Here is a 20,973-nt window from a genome sequence, read left to right on the forward strand (position 1 = left end):
CGTCCGCTGTCTTCGCGTGCACTTTATTTCCCAAGCTCTGTTTATGGATAGAAGAAAGGTGAAGTGTATTGTTTGTCCTGAACATCCATCCGTCATCTATGTTCACTCACATGGAATGTGGGAGGAAGCTGGAGGACGGGGGGGGAACACGACCCTGGACGGTCTGAACGTTTTTGCAATTTTGCAAACTTTTTAACAGGTTTTTCATTCTCTCAACTTTGATCTGGGTCCAACTGATATAGTCATAAACGCATTTATAGATCATAATCAGATGTTTTATAGACTATATGAGAAAATGAATGGCAGACTGACTTGAACAGTGCTCCAGTAAACTGCATGTGAAATTTAGTTTTAATATTTTACTCACTTAACATATCATCTAACTATAAACTGTTCAAATATCTCAAGAACCGCTCATCTCATCGGCTTCACACTTGGCACGTGTGTTGCGAAGGGCCCACGAAAGTTCAGCGTCGCATTCGATGCGTTCAATATTAAAAACAACGGAGGGCACTCAGCCCCGTGTTCCTTTATCCACACGTCGCCGCTCCCGAGTCAAACATGTCTTCTCTTAGAGCCGCAGTTACAGCAACGCTCCATAGCGTTTTAGCGCCTACAGCCAAAACTCTTCCTCACTCCCAAGTTCCCGGACTCTACAATCGCGGTGGTCGTGTCACATTACGCGACTAAACGGGCGTGAAGCCTCAGTACTTAAGGGGAACATGGAAACCCCCCGAAGAAAGGACACTATCGAGTAGAAACCGATTTCGCCTCCGCGAAAGTCGGACACTTTCACATCACCTCCCTTGCGGTCGCTTGTGTCCATGAACCGCCGCCGCCGTCGTCTCACAAGAGGCCGATGAACCGACGTTACGCCCGGGGCCCCGGTGGTCGTGGCTCCACGCAGGACGGGCCGTTCCTCCTCCTGGGCTCCGTCGGGGACGAACGACCTTTTGACCCCCACGCGGGACATTGAGAGTCACCCTCAATCTGCCGACAGATGTCAGGACGCATCTCTCCTCAACCTCCTCCTAATGAGCCATAATGAGACGGACTACTGTGCGCGGCGCCGGTGACGAACTGTACCGCGGGGCTGTACTAAGGCTTTCATTCACTGCAGGCACGTGAGTGTGAGTGCACTCCTCTGTTCAAACTGTTCACATACAGGAGTTAAATTAATAAGATAAGAGCTGCAAGACTTTCTTGTTTTCCTGCTGGTGGAAGAAACCGTTGTAACATTTTTACGACTGCAGAGCCGATATGTTTTCATCGAGAGAGAGAGAGAGAGACGGAACGCTCTTTTCGTTACGATGAGACATCAGCCCGCAGTTAGAGACGTCAGTTGTGAAGCGACACAGATTTCAGACAGAGAGGCGGGGTGGTACAGTGGTTAGCACGGAGTTTATACGTGTTCCCTCTGCGTCTACTCCGGCGTCCTCCCGCAGTCCAAAGACAAGCGTCTTTATGTCGGCACAAAGGATAAGCGGTGTAGATAATGGATGGATTGACGGATAATGCGGTTCAAATTGTTAAAGGGAACAATTCCACATTTTGGGAAACATGTAGGGCTGCAACTAACCATTATTTTATTCTCTCGATTATTCGATTAGTTGTTTGGTTCATAAAATGGTGAAAAATCTCGATCGCGTTTCCCGAGACTCCAAGATGATGTTTTGTTTAGTTACACTTAGCAAAGATATTTAGTTTACTGTCACAGAGGAGCGAAGAAACCAGAAAATATTCACATTTAAGAAGCTGAAATCAGAGAATTGTGACTTTATCCCATAAAAACTACTTGGCGAATAATTTAATAATCGTTACTAATCGATCAATCGATTAACAGTTGCAGCTCTAGAAACATGGTTGTTCACTTTGCTTCCCATCGTGAGGTGAGAAGATTTTTACATGTGAAGACTGGAAACTTGGCAATATCCACAAACGGCCATGTGCTATTGGCAACTGGTCCGGCTCGAGGATTATTTTTGGCACGTAGCCGCCCCATAAGATGATAATTCATCATTTTGATAAAGTTTTTAGAAGTTACAGTGTATGAATCCTTCATTAAATATGCCCATTCATTCCTCTGGCCCCCCCCCCCCCCCCCCCCTTTTGACGTCAGTCCTCAAAGTGCAGACGAATACATTCCTGTGCTGTGAGACTCCAGACTCCACCTACGCCTCTATCCTCCGAACATTTCTCACCCTGAGAGGAGGCTCTTTGCAGAAACCCATTAGTCTCAGAGAGGTGGTGAGTGGACAAGTCTTCCTCAGCACAGTAAAAAAAAGAGGCATTTCCCCAGAAACAGCGCTCGTGTCTCTGAGTTATAATATGGAGGGTCGTAGCAGAGGAGTGGGGGGGGGGGTGATGATGGAACCGCCGCTAACTGCGACCGCTCATGTGCCGCCTAATGTCATGCTCGATGGTTCCAATTAACTCTGGCAACGGCACCAGGTGTTTTTCCATTGAATAAGTTAAGGCTTTTTCTATTCCTACTAATGCATTATTCATATTATGGAATCGCGAGTGCAGTTTGTGTGTGTGGGAAGAGGAGAGGGGTGTTCTGCTTCAAGGGCCCCGTGGTTATATTAGCTTTGAGGCTGGGAGGCTGCAGTGCAACGGGACGACCACATGATGGCGCCGTGCGGCAGCTCAATGAGCCGAGAGGAAGAACAGGGAGAGGGATGGTTGTACCGCAGCCAAAAAACACAAAACAGCGGAGAAGAATCCAGAGAGAGAGAGAGAAGTGCAGTTTCATCAGATCATTACAACTTGGATGAAGAGACACGAATCAGCCAATTCACAGATCTGTCGGTATGAAAAACCCGCACAGTGAATACAAACCCTGCATGTCTACCTCTGTTTGACCCCCGGAACCAAATAGCCACATTGGCAAGATAAAAATGTTGCCCATATTTCAAAACTTGGACTTTCTTTCTTCGCCGAAAGTTTCAAACAGTCAGTGTGTAAATCTTTTGTCGGCAGGGTTACTTTTTCTTTTTCATCAAACGCGTGTCGAGCTATGATTCGATGTGTGCACAGAACTTCGAGCCTGCGGTCCCCCTGACAATATGCAAATATTAAAATAGCACCTCAATCGTCTAAATCAAATCAAACACAAGGGTCTGAAGAGAAATGCAGAGGGGGCGGAAGGATGTGATTAACTAGAAGCTATAACGTGTTGTTTAAATAAGTCTACACAGTTACTGAATGTCTAAGTGGGGGAAAAGAAGAAGAAGAAGAAGAGGGGAAGAAGCGGAAGAAGAAAGATCGACCTCCCGGGCTTGAAAATCTGCCCAGTCATTCATGAGAAATTGGCCGCCGCCGCCTCGTCAGACCCAGAAACGTCTCATCTATAAAGAGAGACTCAGGGCTGTTATTAACATCGACCCACCTCAATTTTTTTTCCTCGTTGGAAGAAAACGGAGCAAAGAGTATAGATACGCCGGCGGATATATACGCCGGCACTTTTCCTCTGGTACCTAGCAACGTATGGAGTGACACGCCTCATAGCCAATCATGTAACAGTATCACGTTTGGTTGCGCCATCTCGTTGGCCCGTGTTTGTTTTTCTTAGGTCATACAATTTATCAATAATTATCGATATCGACAGATATGAAACACTTATATCGCGATACAGTTTTCAGCCATATCGCCCAGCCCCTACGTCCAACCATACAAACCCCTGTGACATAGTACAACATGACGACCACAAGATGGCTGCAAATGGCAGCTCATGAAAGCTGAAGGGGAGAGCAGGACTGAGCCGACGCAGCGGAACGACCCAGCCAGAAGATGTGCAGTTTCATCACGTGATTAAACTCAGTCCACGCTTCCGGCTGGACTTCCACAGAGATTATAAACTCTGCATGATCCCCCCCCCCCCCCCCCCCCCCCCCCCAACGCAGCTCTGCCCTCCATGTTTAACAGTCTCTGTTTGACCCTTGAAGCCAAAAAGCCACGTCTGTAAGAAGAAGGAGGAGAAAAAAAAAGTTCAATTTGTTTTATATGCATGTGATTCATGCACTGGGAAACAAATTGTCCGTGCAGAAAGTGAGTGTAGAGCGTTTGACAGGAAGATTAGTTCTTCATCAATCATTTGCTGTTGGCACATCTTACAAACATGATCTTACAAACATGAAAACAGAGACACAGAGTATAGTACACAGGCAGTACATTGGACTCTGGCCATATTAATAATGATGACAGACTTGTATTTATATATTTAATTTAATCCCTTAAGCTTTAACCTTTATGGAAGTGAAATGGCAAATCACTTGTGAAGCGTTTTATAAGGGAACTCACAGACTAGAATGTGAGAAAAAAGAGATAACTCAAATATTTTTGAATAATAACCACAAACACTTGAGGGCACATCAATAAAACACACAGTATTTTAGAATGTTAGTGATCGTTGACACGTGAACGCTTTAGTTTAACTCTGCGGGGGTTGATGAATTAAATAAACAACAACGACAGAAGAAGAAGAAAAAAACAGTGTGTCTGGCCCCATTCATGTCAAATAATCAGTTCCTGTACTGCAATGTGTTTGTGCACGATCACAAGCTGTGAGAAAACATGTGTGCGCGTGTGCGCGAAAGAGAGTCTCACACACACACACACACACACACACACACACACACACACACACACACACACACACACACACACACACACACACACACACACACACACACACACACACACACACACACACACACACACGCAGAGAGACCACTGACCCCAATAATCCTCTTTCTCCCAACATTCACATCTCTTTTCCTGGGTGGAGCTCCACTGTCGTCATAGCAACCAGCCCACTGGTGGTGGAGGAGGAGGAGGAGGAGGAGGAGGAGGAGGATGGGGGGAGGTGGGCGGGTGGGTGGGGGGGGGGGGGGGGGGGGGGGGGGGGGTGGTGCAACAGCAGATAAAAGCAAACACTCTTGTTTCTCTGTGGGATGTAGTGATGAGCGGTGAAGCGGCAGAGACATGCCGGGGCTGCGTCGAGGCCCCACTCATTACATTACTTCTGTCTCCTCTCCTTCATTCCGCTGAGAGACGTGAGCAGGAGTGTGTGCGTGTGTGTGTGTGTTTGGGGGGGGTCCTGTTGGCAACCTCCCGTCCTTTCCCCCCCACACACACATAACACCCCCCCCTTCCCCCGTTCATCCCTCACAAAACTCATAACCCGTTTCTCTGTTTGATATGATGAAACCACACTGTGCATCTTCCCTCCCACTCTCTCTGTCTCTCCCTCCTTTTAATTGTACCCCTCTTTTTTTTATTTATTAACGCTTTGCAAATAAAAGGGAAGAAGCACCTTTGAAGATATTTCTTAAGCAGATAAACGTATTTTCCGTCACTTAAATTCACTTTGAATTTGAACAAAATGTGCTTCTGCGGTCCCTCTTTCAAATGTGGCACAAAGCGAGTGTTCGCAGGAGCGTCCTGTGCCAGAGCATTATCCGCGCTGCCCTTTAAGACCATTTTAATAAAAGTGGACCCTCGTAGCGACAGTGTGCTTTCTCCTAGAAGCATGAGAGTCCAAACGAAAACGCCGTACCCGCCCGCAGACATGTCTCCCTCTCTCTCAGATGCCTGTTTTATTGCTTGTCTCGGGGCCGGGCTACACGGTTCTCTGCTTTCCGCCCCTTTCGCCACTGAAACTGGCTGATTCATATAAAAACGCTTCAATCATCCATTAGATTAAAGTCGCACTGCTCCGGGTGATTAAAAAAAGCCACGGGAGGTAAAACAGAGGATCGAACAGGAGAAACAATCGAAGCCTCAGACGATGATGTACGGGAGTCAAATATTTTGGGTGGGAGTCAAGTGGAATCGTTGTTGCTGAAAGAAATACTTTTGAAAAGCTCAGTGTCGTCAATATCAAATGCTGATCTTTTGAAGTCAGGTTAATATGTTTGATCAATTATCATAAAATCCATTGTTTAAAAAAATATATGGGCTGACAAAAAACTTGCGATTCTCAATTTTTGTAATAAAGTGAATAACAATGTTTAAAAAACTCACTTGGTTTATTTGAGACTTGTTTGATGCCAGTTTCTGATAGAAAATACTTGACTATTTAAGTTTATGCAAAGACATTTTTAACATATAAAAACACCAACAGTTCAGGCAGAACAAAAGAAAGTTGCTGTTTTTGTGATCGTTTATCCGATCAGACTTTTCAAGTTGTTCTTTTGTGATGGAACAATGAAGCATAAATCCTAAAATCAAGGTTCAAGTGTCTGATGTTAGTTATGTTTGCGCTCTTAAATAATCGTGTTGCTTGTCTGGCCTTGTGTTCCCTCTCGACCTGCACCTCGATGTGGTGGGTGGGTTTTGAACTATGACAAAGCCTTTGTTCGGTTATTATTATCATCATTATTATTTGTGTTTGTGTTAGTAAGTGAATGATTGCTCAGTAAATGAGAAAAATCCAGTCATTCACTTATATCATATCCTGTCAAATCCTCATATTTTGTTAATTTGTGAAAAAGAAGGAGAAAAATCAATACTCCACTGTTGTTCAACTGTTGAATTACAGGTGGTTGATAAGGAGATGATTTGCGGCTCAGATGAAGTGGCTCATAATGCTCCACTTGTTCTGCCGATGCTGCCTCAGATTCTTTTATCAGCGAAGCAGGAAAATGATTCGACGACGCGGAAGGATTCAGACCCCCCCCTCGCAGTATGTGTGCTGCACTGTCTCACCAACTGTAATTATTGAAAATCGAGCCTTTCCGCATCCTTTAGGCTTGTGATGTTGAATACGCCACAGATTAGTGAGTTTGCAGACCACCGTCTGATAGCGGCAGAGTCCGGTGTGATGAACAGACAAACCTAAAATGTAAAATCGAGAGATGAATGGGGGGGGGAGGGGGTAGTTGTGGTAATGATCGTGTTGCGGATACATTATAATTATGAGCCGCTCGCATTTTTTAAATGATATGGCCCTTTATGGAGACAAAAGGCCATGAAATGGAGGCAGTTCCAAAGGCAAGCACGTGGATTATTATGACTCATAATCTTGGGACATTGAGTCGTGACATAACGTTATGCAGGGGAGAGAAAAGACAAGAGCAGAACACAACCAGGGCTTCATCAGTGGCTAAATTGTGGTCTCATTCAGAGAAAATAAGACAATAAAGCACGGTATATGCATTGGAGCGTGGATACAGCTTGACTGACCAATCAGGGATGGTTGTAAAAAAAATGCTAAAACTTATGTGATTGTTGTGGAAAAAACAGTTGTTTCTTGATTTGTTTTGGGCAGGGTGACAAGAGATTAAATATCGGAAGGATTCTGCACCAGTGCGAGGACGATTGCTCAGCCGTGGCGGAGGACTGCGCCCTGAGTGCTCTTTGTTTATTTCTAGGTTTGATTTAGTTAAAACCAAAAAAGCGGGAGCTTTTCTTTTTTTTCAAGAAGTTGCATGTCCGTCTCGACGACATCCTAACATGATCAGCTGTAGGGTGACGGACTTTATTGAAATAAGCTTCTTGAATCCGTGTCGTTCGTCGACTCTCGCGTCATGACCACACTGTAGAGTTTCCCCTATTCATTCATCTAAAAAAGATATTCAAACTATCACTTTATTGCCTCCCTTGGTAATGATCCACAGCCATACGCAAACTTTTTAAGAAGCCACTGCTTCATTTCACACAGTCACAAGCTTAAAGAGTTGAGGACCCTGTGGTACCAGTTAATATCAGTTAATCTGGTGATTATCTTCTCAATTTATTTATTATTGTTTAAGTCAGACATTCAGTGATTATAAAAGTGGGAAATCTCCACAGTTGAACATTTTCTCTTGAAAAAGTTACTTTTTAACGATGAATCGAGTTTAAACAGATTATTTTGAACAACAGTCTACTTACTGCCTCAGATGTGTGTGCGTATCATAACGGGGGAATGGGATCTGACAGAATGACTGACAGTCTGTCGTCTTTTGCTAAATATCTAATTATCTTCAGGGATCCTCAAATTTGCAGACGAAAAATAAAAACTTCAACCCAGAAGGTTTCATTATGACAAACTCTTATTATGACAAACTGTAATTTTTTCCAAAACAGCTCATGAAAAGGCTGCGTGGGAGCGTACTGTACATGTGTGCGAGTGCGTGTGAGTGTTTGTGGGGGGGGGGGGCGGGGGGGGGGGTGACCCATTTATTGTGAACATCAATAACCAACAATATGAACAATAACATAATGGATATTCACGCGCTGTATAGAAACTCCATTATCCACTGTCAGGGATGCTCACACACAAAGCCATTGTTTTATAAGAATAAATAGTTGTACATAACCTGTAATTTAGTAGCATCACACTGTATTATATAATAGTCTTCAGTTGTGGCAGAGTAAATATGGACTTTCATATAGAGAATAAATGTCTCGCTGCATCAAACTTCAGGGGGAAAAAAAGCATTTTCAAAAATGGCAACGTGACGGAGAAGTTGTGGATTTTTCTGGATTCATTTAAAGACCGAACAGTAAAAACAAGATGGGACAACAAGATCCTGAAACAGACAAAGTACGAATGAATCAGAAAAAAAAAATTTAATTGAATGAATGGGCTGAAATAAAGCATCGCAGGAGCCATGGATGAGCACGCGCCTGGTAAATGGAGAGAGGGAGAAAAGAAAAAGAAGAAGAAGAAGAAGAAGAAGAAGAAGAAGAAGAAGAAGAAGAAGAAGTGGGACAGGTGCTTTTTGCCCCCCTCCTCCTCTTCCTCCTCGCGGCCACCAGGTGGCAGTGTTTCTCCCTCCTCTCGGTCACATGCATAGATTTTAATTGGTCACATGCCGCGAAAGGTTGGAAGTTGCAGGCGTCCGTGTCACGCGCACGCGCGCCGACAAAGTGAATGGCACACGGGTGCAGAAGTGACACCGGCGAGGCGACACGAGTGGAGCCGGAGCCGCGGCAGCTGCCTGGAGACGCGAAGAAGAAGAAGAAGAAGAAGTAGGAGTAGGAGGAGGAGGAGGATGAGGATGGTGAGAAGCGAGCGCGCGCGCGCACGTGGTGGGGAGAAGATGAAGATGAAAGCGGCGGGAGGCTGTGGTAGTAGTGTCCCACCACCGGCGTCTCCCACAACCAGTGGTTAGCAGGAGGAGGAGGAGGACGCCCGGGGACTCGGGTGTGCGCGCGTGTGTGTGTGTGTGTGTGTAGGTGGGGTAGTTGAATTCGGCTCCGTGGAGGGGCAAAGAAAAGTTCCGCGACTGTGTACAATGGTGATAAATGGGTCTCACCTGAACAGCAGCTCCGCGCCAGACCCCGACGCCGACGCCGACGCCGCCGCCGTCCTGAGCCGCCCGCCGTGGGTCACCACGACTCTGGGCTGCTTCCTCATCTTCACCATCGTCGTCGACATCCTGGGCAACCTGCTGGTCATCTTCTCCGTCTACCGGAACAAGAAGCTCCGGAACGCAGGTGAGTCGAGTCGGGTCGGGTCGGGTCGAGTGGACGGACCGGACGTGTCGAAAAAGTCCGGAAACAAACGAAAAAAAGTGCGGGAAAAACAACAACAAAACAAAAACTCGGTAGTGTCGAATGTTTGTTTTTTTGAAATTTTAAGTGACAACAACCACATGTGTGTTAGTGTGTTTGTTGAAACACTTTTTATGAAATAATGAGCGTTTCCATGGGAACGCCTTCTTTTGCATAGGTTTTTGGGAAAAAAAATATTTTTGTGTTGTAATCTTAAACCCCAGCACTAAAAAAAAGAAGAAGGAAGTTCTCCTGATATAATACAACCTTGTCAACACATCTCCCATTAAGCTTACACACTTGTTTTTTTTTTGGTTTTTTTCCCCCCTTCTTTATTGTATAATATATTTACAGGAACACAAATATATTTTCTTTTTATCTACAAGGTTATTGTCAAAGCTTCATCGTCACACCGGGGCTTTTACTGTAATGGACCGTTGTAGATCGACCTTGTCAATAGCTATTTCCAAGCCGCTCCGTGAGGCGGATATAATTTCACCGACCCACACCGAGTCCACGGAGCAGCGGTGACACGGCTCCAGACGAGAGCGGAGCTGAAGAGGGACACTATAGTAATTATTGACACAGGCCGAAGCCACAGGGAAAGCCCCGGCGCCCGCCCTGCTCACGCTGATGCTTCCCAGGCTTTTCCTCTTGTCGATGCTATACTCCAGCCTGGAGATATGATCTAATAATGATGATAACAACAGCACTTGTGCCACACGTGTGTGTGTGTGTGTGTGTGTGTGTGTGTGTGTGTGTGTGTGTGTGTGTGTGTGTGTGTGTGTGTGTGTGTGTGTGTGTGTGTGTGTGTGTGTGTGTGTGTGTGTGTGTGTGTGTGTGTGTGTGTGTGTGTGTGTGTGTGCGCGCGCGCACAAACACATTGCAGTACAGGAACTGATTATTTGACATGAATGGGGCCAGACACTGTTTTTTTCTTCGTTTTCTGTCGTTGTTGTTTATTTAATTCATCAACCCCCTGCAGTGTGTGTGTCTGTGTGTGTGTGTGGTTTCTTTGACAGTGAATTTCATTAGGGATATGGGCCGTTGGATTAAATTGTGAACCCCCTCCCCTGAGTTTGGACAAGACTGACGAAGCCAAGTGTTTATCTTGCTCGAGCGAAGGTGGTAAAACCCGCTCATGATTTAATAGCGGACGGGGACCGGAGAGAAGCGCTTTGCCGAGAAAACCCAGGAGGCTTCTGTCACGCTCAGGTCCGCACAACCCTAACTGGCAGCTACACTTATCCCGGCTGTCATCGTTCGGGGAGGCTGCGGCGGGCTGATTTGTTAAATACACACCTGACATTACCGTTTCACTCAGCGCAACAAGAAATGTCGGGGGTCAGAATAGATTTCCGTCATGCGGACGGCGAGCGGCAGAGCTCCCTGCGAGGGGGAGTAGTGTGTTATCCAAAGGATGCACGATGAGAAACTGATTTTGCTCTCACTGAGATGCTTTGCACGCTGCCGCTGTTTTTGTGATAGTCAGCGTTTGACGAAAGCGACATCCAGTGTTGCTAACCGAGCTATCTGGAAATAGGTTTTGTCCCTGAGAGTGACAAAATACATCGGTGTGACTTTGCACAACGCGGCGTTGCATGTTAAATCGTCAATGGAACGAGACGAGAGGAGCGATAAATTTAGAGAGCCACGTGTTTTTGAAGGCGTTCCATTAATTACGGCTAATTGCATGTAAGGAGGACATAATGCAGCCGCAGCAGGAAAATTTAATCAAGCGCAGCCGTTAACTTTCCATTATCTCCACTCAGACGTTGTATGTGCTTGTGCATTACCAGCTATCGGATGAGCCATGTTTTTGACCACTTCAATGGGACAGTTCAATTTTCTCTATTTGACACATCAAAGTCCAATCGAGCATGTTGAAGAGAAGTCCAATATCTGATGATCAAAAGGGAAGGGGAGGAAGAAGAAGAAACCTCAGCTCAATTGTGTCCGTGACTGTCCATGAATCCTAATCAGGTCGACGTCGGCCGATGACGTGCTTTACTCAAATCCATGTCTTCGAACCCCATTCTCTACTTTCCATCCAAGGTTTCGGAAGACGCACGTGCCCAACTCGAGGCTCTTACAATGTTTTATGTCCGCAAATTGGCAGACATTGATTTGGTGTAAAAAAAACAAAACCCTTTCCATTCACACTTTCATCACTGTTGGAAAGTTTTGATGGCGCGGGGCGGCCTGTTAACCGTTCATTTCCTCTAGACCTTATCTGTGGGAACCTGATGCCAGAGAGGGTTATTTTCAATGATTCGACTCGGACCGACCGCCAGTCTAAACATTCGGGAGTGGGGTTTGTCAGCCTTCACATTTTCAATTTCCTGTTATTGACTGGATCAAATCTCCTCTGCGGTAGAACAGAAAGGGCATATATATATACCTTTGAATGCGCAAAATTGATGTCGTTAGGGAGTGCACAGCGGTCCCAACAGCAAGGGGATAAATTAAATAATGAGCGATGAAAAAATACTCAGTGGGAAAACCCAGCAGGCGTTCGCTGTCGCATATTGCAGGCAGGCAGGCAGCAGCAGCAGCAGCTCTGCCGTCGCTGCACGGCCAAGGCGTCCGTCGGTGCACAAAATGGCCAGTGATCGAACGAGCATGAAGCCAGCAACACATGGTGAGCAGTTTGAGCTGCATGGCTGGGTACAGAGTCAGTGCTGTGAACTCAGCGCGGCGCCGATAAATCCACTCCAGTGTCTCTGTTTTCTTGGAGATAAAGCGAAGAAAGGAAGAAAAAAAAAAAGCCCCAACAAAAGATCCTAACAAGGAATTGTCAGAATCGCTCACTCTAAGCTTCTCCTCCATGTTGTTTTTGTACCTGGCAGACGACTATGAATCAATTCGACATCTTTTAAATTTTTAAGCAGATTGGCAAAGAAGTGGACAATCTGTCATTGTTGTCCGGTGAAGCGACACACCTTGGTTGGATGTCAGATGTCTTCGTTGGCATATAATCATTTTATTTTTTCTCCCACTCGTGTGTTGTCAGCACGAATAAGTGAATGAGAGCAGTCGAGAGTCAGACCCTCTTTAGAATGTCCGAACACTTATTCGTCCCCGTTTTTCTTTGCCCTGTTCGTTCTCAAAGCAGGAAACGTTGTGGGTTTCGAAAGCACCGGACGTTTTTAAACAGCAACTCGCCTACTGTACCGTTCGCAGTCGGGGAAATGTCAGGAAGAAGACGAGCTATAGTGTACCGACACCTTTTTCTGTGCGCCCAAGTTTTTGGCTGCTGCAAAACCCACCAAAGCGCTCCACAGTCTGTCTTTGACTGTGACACCGAGTTGATCCCTTTCCCAGTGTTGCGTGACTTGGCTGCGTGTCGGCACGAATGTCATTTGCGATCGTTCATTACACGTCCAGTGTCTGCCGCAGTAATATTGCTCTCAGTGTAATGAATATTTTGATGGCATTAATGCGGAATTTAGTGGCATTTGCCTTCCATTAAAATTAACATCTCAGCTCTCACAATAATATCCATTGGCTTTGTCGAGAGATTCTAAACGGAAATTAGCTCAGAACTGTGGCGCTCAATAAAGTATGGAAAAAAGAAAAAGAAATCCCCCTTCTGTGGATGTTGTACAGTAGACGTTGATTGCGCAGCATCCTGTTTTATTTTCATCACGAGGAAAGCCATTTTTTGAGAAACTGTAATCCTTTAGACCGGGGCTTTATCTAGGCCTCACATTTCTCCATCAAGGTTGCACAACTAAGGATCAACAAAAGATTCAATTAAGTTTCTTGGGCTTAATTTGTTCTGTCGGAATGAATACTGGTCTCTATTTATGTTCAAAAGTTGTTGAAAGAAGGTAGCAAGTCTTCTTTATTTCCATTCACTTCACCTGAACGTTCAATGCCATCCGTTTTCTCCTTTCCTCCACTGTGTCGTCTCTTTTTCCCGCCTGAACGTTCGCTCGCTCAAACTGTGTTAATTCCCGGCGTGGCTTCACACCACCTCAAAAAAACCCAAAACGTTAATTGTAAAGACTAGACGTACAGTTTAGTGACACTGAGAAAAACAGGTGTCTTTGAAAATTGTGTCACGCCACGCTGAATAATGAATCCTCTGCCAGCAGTATCAGTATCGGGCGGCTGTATCATGTTGTGGTGTTCCCACCTCTGATGACAACGCTGCCTCGCTGTGAACCCGGCTGGGCCCCCTTTGGCTCACACTCTCTACAGTTTCACCAACAGAGACAAAAGCAGTTTCCCCCCCCTGTGAGCTGGGGACACTGTCCGGGGGACCGGGTCCAGAAAACTGTCTGGGACAGAAGCTGTGAATAACTTCCAACTGTGCCAAAGTAGTTAAAGGCTACATCCACACTGATGAGTTTTAATGTTTAAAAACGCTTCACTGCTGCCAAGGCCTGCTGTCCGCGCTGCTCTGGAGTTTAACAGAGAAGTTTGAAAACGTGAGAGTACACAGCAGGACCCAATTTTCCTGACTTTTTTATGTCTGAAAAGCGCTTTATGGTCAGTTACAGTTCCACCGTCGTAAGTATAAACTGAGATTACTTCTGATACGGACCTTAAACCATAGACTGTATATAAAAATGGACGTAGTCAACGGGTCGGAAAAATGAAGCCAATGCGGAAGCGCCTGTAGCCTGTATTCTCTGGAATCACCAGCAGAGGGCGACTCCACTGGTTGCAAAAAGAAGTCAGCGTGTGTAGAAGTCTATGAGAAAATTACTCTACTTCTCACATGATTTCTAACGACAGTTAACATTTTCCTGAGAAGTTTATGGTCTCAATCGCCATGTTTCAAGCCTTCTTTAATACAGCGTGGCGTTAATGTTGTAAATTGTGGTCTCGTTTAGAGTAAAATAGAAGCACTGTGTTGGAGCTTGATTGACAGCTGGTACCATCCAATTGGTTCCTGGTTGCAAGTGTAGGTGGGCGCGCAGTGGACGAGCTCTCAGTCAGACCCATCCCCCCGCTCCTATGTCTGGTTATAAAAAAAGCAAGATGGCGCTAGTCAAAATACATAACTCACAGACCAATGGTTGACGTCGCAGTGGAACGTTTTAGTCTTAAAACGCTGATTTTAAAACAAAAATGTAGCAGTATGGATGTAGCCTAACTGTTCTCATGTTGTTTGGCTAAATTTGCCGAATCATAATCAAATGAAGTAGGTGAAATGTGTTGTATAGGGCAAGTAATAGTCCCTCTTCACACAAAAATGATCTTTGCTTGTTATTCCTCTGGTTTGTTGCGTTCACTGTGCAGACTGTGAAGAGTTTCACAACACACACACACACACACACACACACACACACACACACACACACACACACACTTTAATAGGAACACCAAAAGGAGCCCAGATTGTGCCAAGAAAAAATTCTCCTCAAAATTGCCAGCCTGGACTGTCGACACAAGGCAGGTTGGGTCCATTGCTTCATGCTGTCGAGGCCAAATTATGACGCGCTCGCCCAAGCAGCCAAAGTTTCGGTGTCGACTGCAGCCTCAGATATCTGTTCTTTACAGGAGCCAGGAACCTGACTTGTTCTTGTTTCGTCGTCGCCCCTCTGCCTCGAGGTTCGACATTTTGTTCATGTTGCTTTTTCTGCTCACCACAGGTGTTAAGGCTGTGGTGAGCTGTGGCCTTTCTGTCAGCTCAAACCAGCCTGACCCCCTCTCCGCTGACCCTCCCTTCATCAATAGGGCCATTCCGCCCACAGAACTGCAGCTCAGCGGAGGTTTTTTGTTTTTTACACCGTTCTGAGCAAACTCTAGAGGCTGTTGTGTGTGAAAAGAGGTCGGAGGAGATCAGCAGTTTCAGAAATAGAGACGCCAAGATCTCCTTTATTCCTCCGTCTGATGTGAATATTTAATTTAATATAACTTAAGCTTCCAATCTGTATCTGCATAGTGTGTTGGATTCTACTGCAGCCTCATTGGATAATTGCATGGATAATCAAGTGTACTGGTCAAAGCGCGCTGTGAATGTGAAAGAGCAAAGTTTTCCTTCAACCTTTCAACCATTGAGATTTCTGCTCCGGCTGATTCGGCGCCAGCTGGAAGCCTGTCATGCGAAGCGGCTGCTGTCGGACGATCAGTTTGCTTTAGCGGGAACCTATTACGACTCAGTGTAAAGAGCGGGGCCATTAATCAGGGAGGCTGAATCTGTTGTCTGCACAGGAGGCGTAGTATGGGCAGCGTGTTAGCAGGGCAACTGCAGCAGCGCCCCGCGTGTGTGTCTACACGGGATGCGTTTAGGCACAGCAGTGAATATGTTGTCACTGCAACTCAGAACCCTGAGCTTTTGGCAGGACTCAGATCCTTATACAAGATAACTGAAGTTAGTTAAATAGAGAGGTACTTACTGATTATGTTGAGACGTGTACGTACAGGCAGGGTTGCGTGACCTCACGTGTACTGTAGTTTCAATTCAGTCCAATATGAATGTGTCCAAAACCTCCAGTGGACGAGGTGATAGAAGCATTTTTCAAGGAACAACCACACCAGAAAGCAATGGGCTACTTGCACAGTCATCTCCAGGTTCTACTTAGTACTTCTCAGGTCGGAAACCCCGTGAAAACTTAGTACGCCTTTAAATTTCGATGACGCCGAAAAAAGTGGGGGACACAGCAGTGCTCCGAGTTCTTTTTCATCTGTTTTGAAAATGTCCCGGTTTGGACAGCTCGCGGCAAAACTCTGAATGAAGTAGTGAGTAAACACGGCAGCGGGAAACGGAAGTACGTCACGAAGCTTAATGCACGTAGACCATTATTATACAAAGCACAGTAACTTCACGTTTCAAGCGTGTATGGAAGCGGTCTTAAAGGAGACCTATTGTGCTTTTTCAGTTTTCCCTTTTCTCTAGTGTGCTATATACAGGCTTTTCGTTGTGTACGTAAAAGGTCTGCAAAGTTAAATAGCACCAAGTCCGCGGTAAAGGGAGCTCCCCTTCCCGACAGAAAACACAGATACCGAAGCTTCCAAAACGCCTGGTCAGTTAGTCCGGCTGACGGTTCAGAAAGTGCTCAAGACACAGCGAGCAGCTAGTCTGGCACGCCCCCAAACAAGACCGCGTAAGACGAGAGCGGAGGTCAAATATTTAGCTTGGGTTCAAGTTGGCCTCAAAGCTTAATTATTATTTTTTTTAAAGGGGCCCCTTATTAACTGAAGGGGCCACAAGGTTAGAGAGCTGAGGTTGACATAAGAGGCAGAGCAATGTGCCCACTGTAAGTCTTCTGGCATGACATTGCCAGATTGTGTGCCTGATAAAATAAACGCACCCTCGGAGCGGTCGCGTAATTGTGCCGTTCCACATCGTAAAAAATAACAGTTTGGAATTTATTATCCCACGGATCATAACAATTTTGAAGGAGAAGCATTACAGTGGGTAATGCAAACACTGCAGCTACAAACTACCCATATTAGGCCGCCGCCGCCGCCGCCGCCGTCACGTGACTGACTTGCTCTCGCACAGATTCGTGACGCCGCAGAAGTCATAGCTGCTCACCGAGTTCTGTTATTTTCCGCGGTGATCGCAGTGACAAGTGTCGGGGCGGCGCACGTGCGGCGGAGTGCTCAACAGCAGAGGAACTGCAAGGAGGAGGGCTCAGTGGGTGAAAACCAGGCTAATTGGGGAGCCACAACAGCCAGCAGGTCATGACTTTGCAATTAATTCATAGTTTGCCCGAGCTGAATAAATGAACATTGAGTGGGAGAGGATAAGGATCTCCGTCTTTTACTCATGAGGCACTTAACTCCCAGCTATAGATTAGTTAATGCCCCGTCTGTCAGCCAGGACACGAAAGGAGAGAAAAAAAATGGGGGGAAAAGGAGCGACTGCTGGCCTTCCCCCCGAGGCTGCTTGGCACCTGATAACTTACAGTCAGCATTGCACTGCTTCTTTTGGCTGCTCCTGTGCGTCCCGACGCATGCGAACGACTTCATGCATTTTCATTAATTACAGCCCCGGCTCGCAGATTCTACCTCCTTACAGAGGGGCCCTCTGGTTCTCATAAGGATTAAAAAAAAAAACTCAAACATTAGATCACACACGCAATCTAATTAGATGGCAGATTTATGAGCGGCTGTGGCTCCGCTGCTGGGATTGTGCGCATGACGTCATCGCCGCTCGCGTTGCCCACTTTGTCCAACTTTGTTCGCTTTCGCGTTCGGCAAAGGGGGGAAAGGTTCACAACGGGATGCGATGGTGGAGATAGAGACCGAGTGAAAGGAGGCAGCGGATTGGTCTGTCACGCACGACACTGAATCGGCATTTCAGGTTCCAGGTTTTGTTTTTTTTTCGCTGGCGACTGGATTTATATTTTTGTGACATTACTGGCGACAATGATGGGAAAAGCGCGCCGCCAAAAACGGTCCCGTTTCTCTCAACGCCAACCCGACTATTTCAGGCTTGGCAGGTGCCACATTGTCCCGCCGGCTTCACGCCTCTTCCCAGGGTCACCTGAGACGGAGAGGTTGACCCCAGCAAGTGCTCATTTGACTTGACATGGTCCCCCCCCGTTTGTAGATGATTTCAGGAATGGAAGGATTATCTGTACACGGGAGGGCGCCTGCAGTAATCCCTTCGTTAAACATGATTTGCATCTGCTCTATATGATAAGAAATAGAGGCCGTGTTGTTTTTTTCTCTCTCCTCTGAGTAAACACCTCTCTGCTCATTTCTCTCTGCTCCACATTGCGCGTCGCGTCGGTTCCTCTCACCAAGGTTTGTGCTTCATCTCAGCCTCCGAACCTTCTTTGTACTACTCCTCCTCCTCCCCTAGTTTACTCACCCTCAGACACGCACGCTCATTTTTTTTTTTTTCCGCTTCCCCCTTTTCACTTAAATTCGACCTTCCAGGCTTCATATTCCATGACACCCTGTCTGTTTCTATCACTCTGATCCAACACCCCCACCGTTCTCTGAGGACGCTATGTTGTCAGACCGCATACCTGCAGAGGAATTCTGCCAATAGTGCTTTGCGTCAAGACGGTCGGGCAGTAAAGGCGGTTATCACACGAGCCCCGTGGATTCCGGATTACATAATGGCCAAGTGGGCAAAAGTGATTCAAGCCAGTTATTTTTGATAAGTGTTCAAACAATGACCAGTCCGACCTGGTCGAGTTTAACAAGAACGGGCGTCTGACATTTGCTCCTCTCCGTCACGACCCCCCGTGTTTCCTTTCACCTGCTCCCATTCTGTCTGCGTCCTCCTCTCCGTCTCACGCACATTGAGGAGGATTTAACTTCAAAAGGACAAATATAACGTCTATAAATACTTATAAACATACAGGAGAGCATATTAGCAGCCATTTAAGATTCCACCCGCTCCAGCTACCCTCCCTTCCCCTTTCCATGCTTTCCCTGTGCTATTTTTAATCTTTTACAATATTATACAGTGAAACATCTTTCTGCTTGATGGGAGCTGGGGATGACGCACACGGAAAGCTTAGGGCAGTGAGATCAAGTAAAACCTAATGCTCATCCAACTGGAACTATGCAGAACACATGCATACTGTAGAGTTCCTACTGTAGAGCGGCAACTATTTGATTACGTGCGACCGCGCACACACACACACACACACACACACACACACACACACACACACACACACACAGGCTTGGCAGCAAAAACTCAGAGGTTACAGACGCTGGCTGGTGTTCAGAAGGATGTCGGTTTGAATCCCAGCTGGGGAGAATCGTAATGAGGGAGCGGGAACCGTTCAAGGTGCCCTTGAATGAAGCACTTAGTCCACCATTTCTACCCGGGCGTCCAACAGTGGAAGACTGCGGCTGGACTCAGCAGCTTCCAGCTGTGAACGCGTCAGATTAGATGACTGTTGAAGCAGCACTCATAACAGAAAAAATATGCAGGCTCAGTCAGTCCTTCTCAGACAGAATGGAAAATAAAAAAGACAAACACGCAAACCGACCTCGTTATCTTTCAAATTTCTCCTCCCTGCACTTTTTTCGTTGTTTTATCACCAACGGCTCTAAAAAAAAAAAAAAAAAGAAGCAAGAGTGCGGTTCAGCCGGCGGACTAATACGCAAACGGCACTCACTGTGCAGTCACTCTTTATGAGCCAGAGGGCTGATTGAGTTGACTGGCATGTAACAATGATTATTTTGGCAGACACATGAATGCCATTTGATGTAGCTGTGTGAAACACTGTCCCATTCGGCCCTCGTCGGACCCTCCGTCTCCAGCACGGCGGTTCATCACTCGTACACTGCACTGTCCTGCGCGCTCACTCCAGATGACTGCACCGTTACAGAAATAACCATTTTAAGTCACTACAAAAGAGAAGGGAGGGCACTCCGTACTAAAAAGTATCCAGAGGTAAGACTGGTTTCTCTGTGTGAAGTTTAGCAACGCCGTTCAAACCATGCCAGGTCTTTTTGTTTGATAATGCCAACTAATTTTGGAGTACAGCTGTCAGGATTGAGGAAGCGGCGTGCAAACCTCTGCCAGAAAACGGAGCACGTGGATATATCTCAGCAGATGACAAAACAGTAACATAAGGGTTTTTGTTTATCCAGAGACGCAGGGGGAAAAAAGAACAGCCTGGCCATGAAAATCTGTATTTCATGGAGAAGCACATTTTTTCTTTCAGTGCGCACAAGACGAGATTCATCCTGAGTCTCCTCAGAAGTCCTCTGTAAACTTTTTGTGTTATGCAATAGCCAGTAGCTAGAAATGTTCTCTGCCGGCTTCGCCGTGGAACAGACTGAATCAGTGCTGATGTTTATGAGAAGGGGAATCAGGCCACAAACTGTAAGGTACACAGTCTTGTTTGTGTTCCTGTAAATCATAGGGATGTAAGGAGCAACGTGCCTCATCGCCTTAAAAAGTTAAAGTCTTTCTTTTTTTCATGCTGGAAAATTGGTATAATATTATTCATACATTCAATATCCTTAACAACCTCTGATTTGGGTTTGTTTCCCAATATTTAGCTTCGAAAGCTTTCCTTTTTTGAAGTTAAATTAACCGAGGCGTGTACATCACCGCTGACTCTGGAGTTGAAATCATGAGCATTTTATAGGGACCTCATAAATTAATAATTTGCTCCACCGCTACTATACAAATATTGCTTCAAAGCATCTTTCATAACCTGTGCAACGTGACTGGAGACACTTCTAATGACAAATCGACAGAGAAATATCATTTGCAAGATCATTGGTGCTCATTCACGTTTCACGAACGACGTGAATAAGCACAACCGGCGAACATTCGCCAGTTCTTTCTTCCACTTTCACTGACAAACCTCCTCTGAACACGCACACACACACGCACACGCACACGCACACACACACACACACACACACACACACACACACCCTGCTCACTCGGGGGTAAAGCTGGTGTTCTTCCTTGCTCACTTTCTGCCAAGCCCTTTCCTTCTTCGCCGCGGTCACGATACAAATAGCAACTCCCGTCAAACTTGGTGGGATTTTTCCTTTGGAGCTGATCAGTCAAAGGTCAAGGTGATGGGTCAACAA

At 46.1% G+C, this 20,973-nt stretch overlaps 1 protein-coding gene across 1 annotated transcript in view; it reads left to right on the forward strand.

Annotated features, from left to right (window-relative positions):
- Positions 1 to 8,785: 8,785 nt before the first annotated feature.
- Positions 8,786 to 20,973, forward strand: part of mtnr1aa (melatonin receptor 1A a) — a 30,199-nt gene continuing 18,011 nt past the window's right edge. Inside the window, exon 1 of the mRNA XM_035638328.2 lies at positions 8,786 to 9,429. Within this exon, the coding sequence (XP_035494221.2) occupies positions 9,228 to 9,429 (202 nt within the window). The 5' untranslated portion in view covers positions 8,786 to 9,227. The remainder of the gene's footprint in view (positions 9,430 to 20,973) is intronic.

Source organism: Scophthalmus maximus, chromosome 8, assembly GCF_022379125.1.
Source record: "Scophthalmus maximus strain ysfricsl-2021 chromosome 8, ASM2237912v1, whole genome shotgun sequence".
Classification (NCBI taxonomy): Eukaryota; Metazoa; Chordata; class Actinopteri; order Pleuronectiformes; family Scophthalmidae; genus Scophthalmus; species Scophthalmus maximus.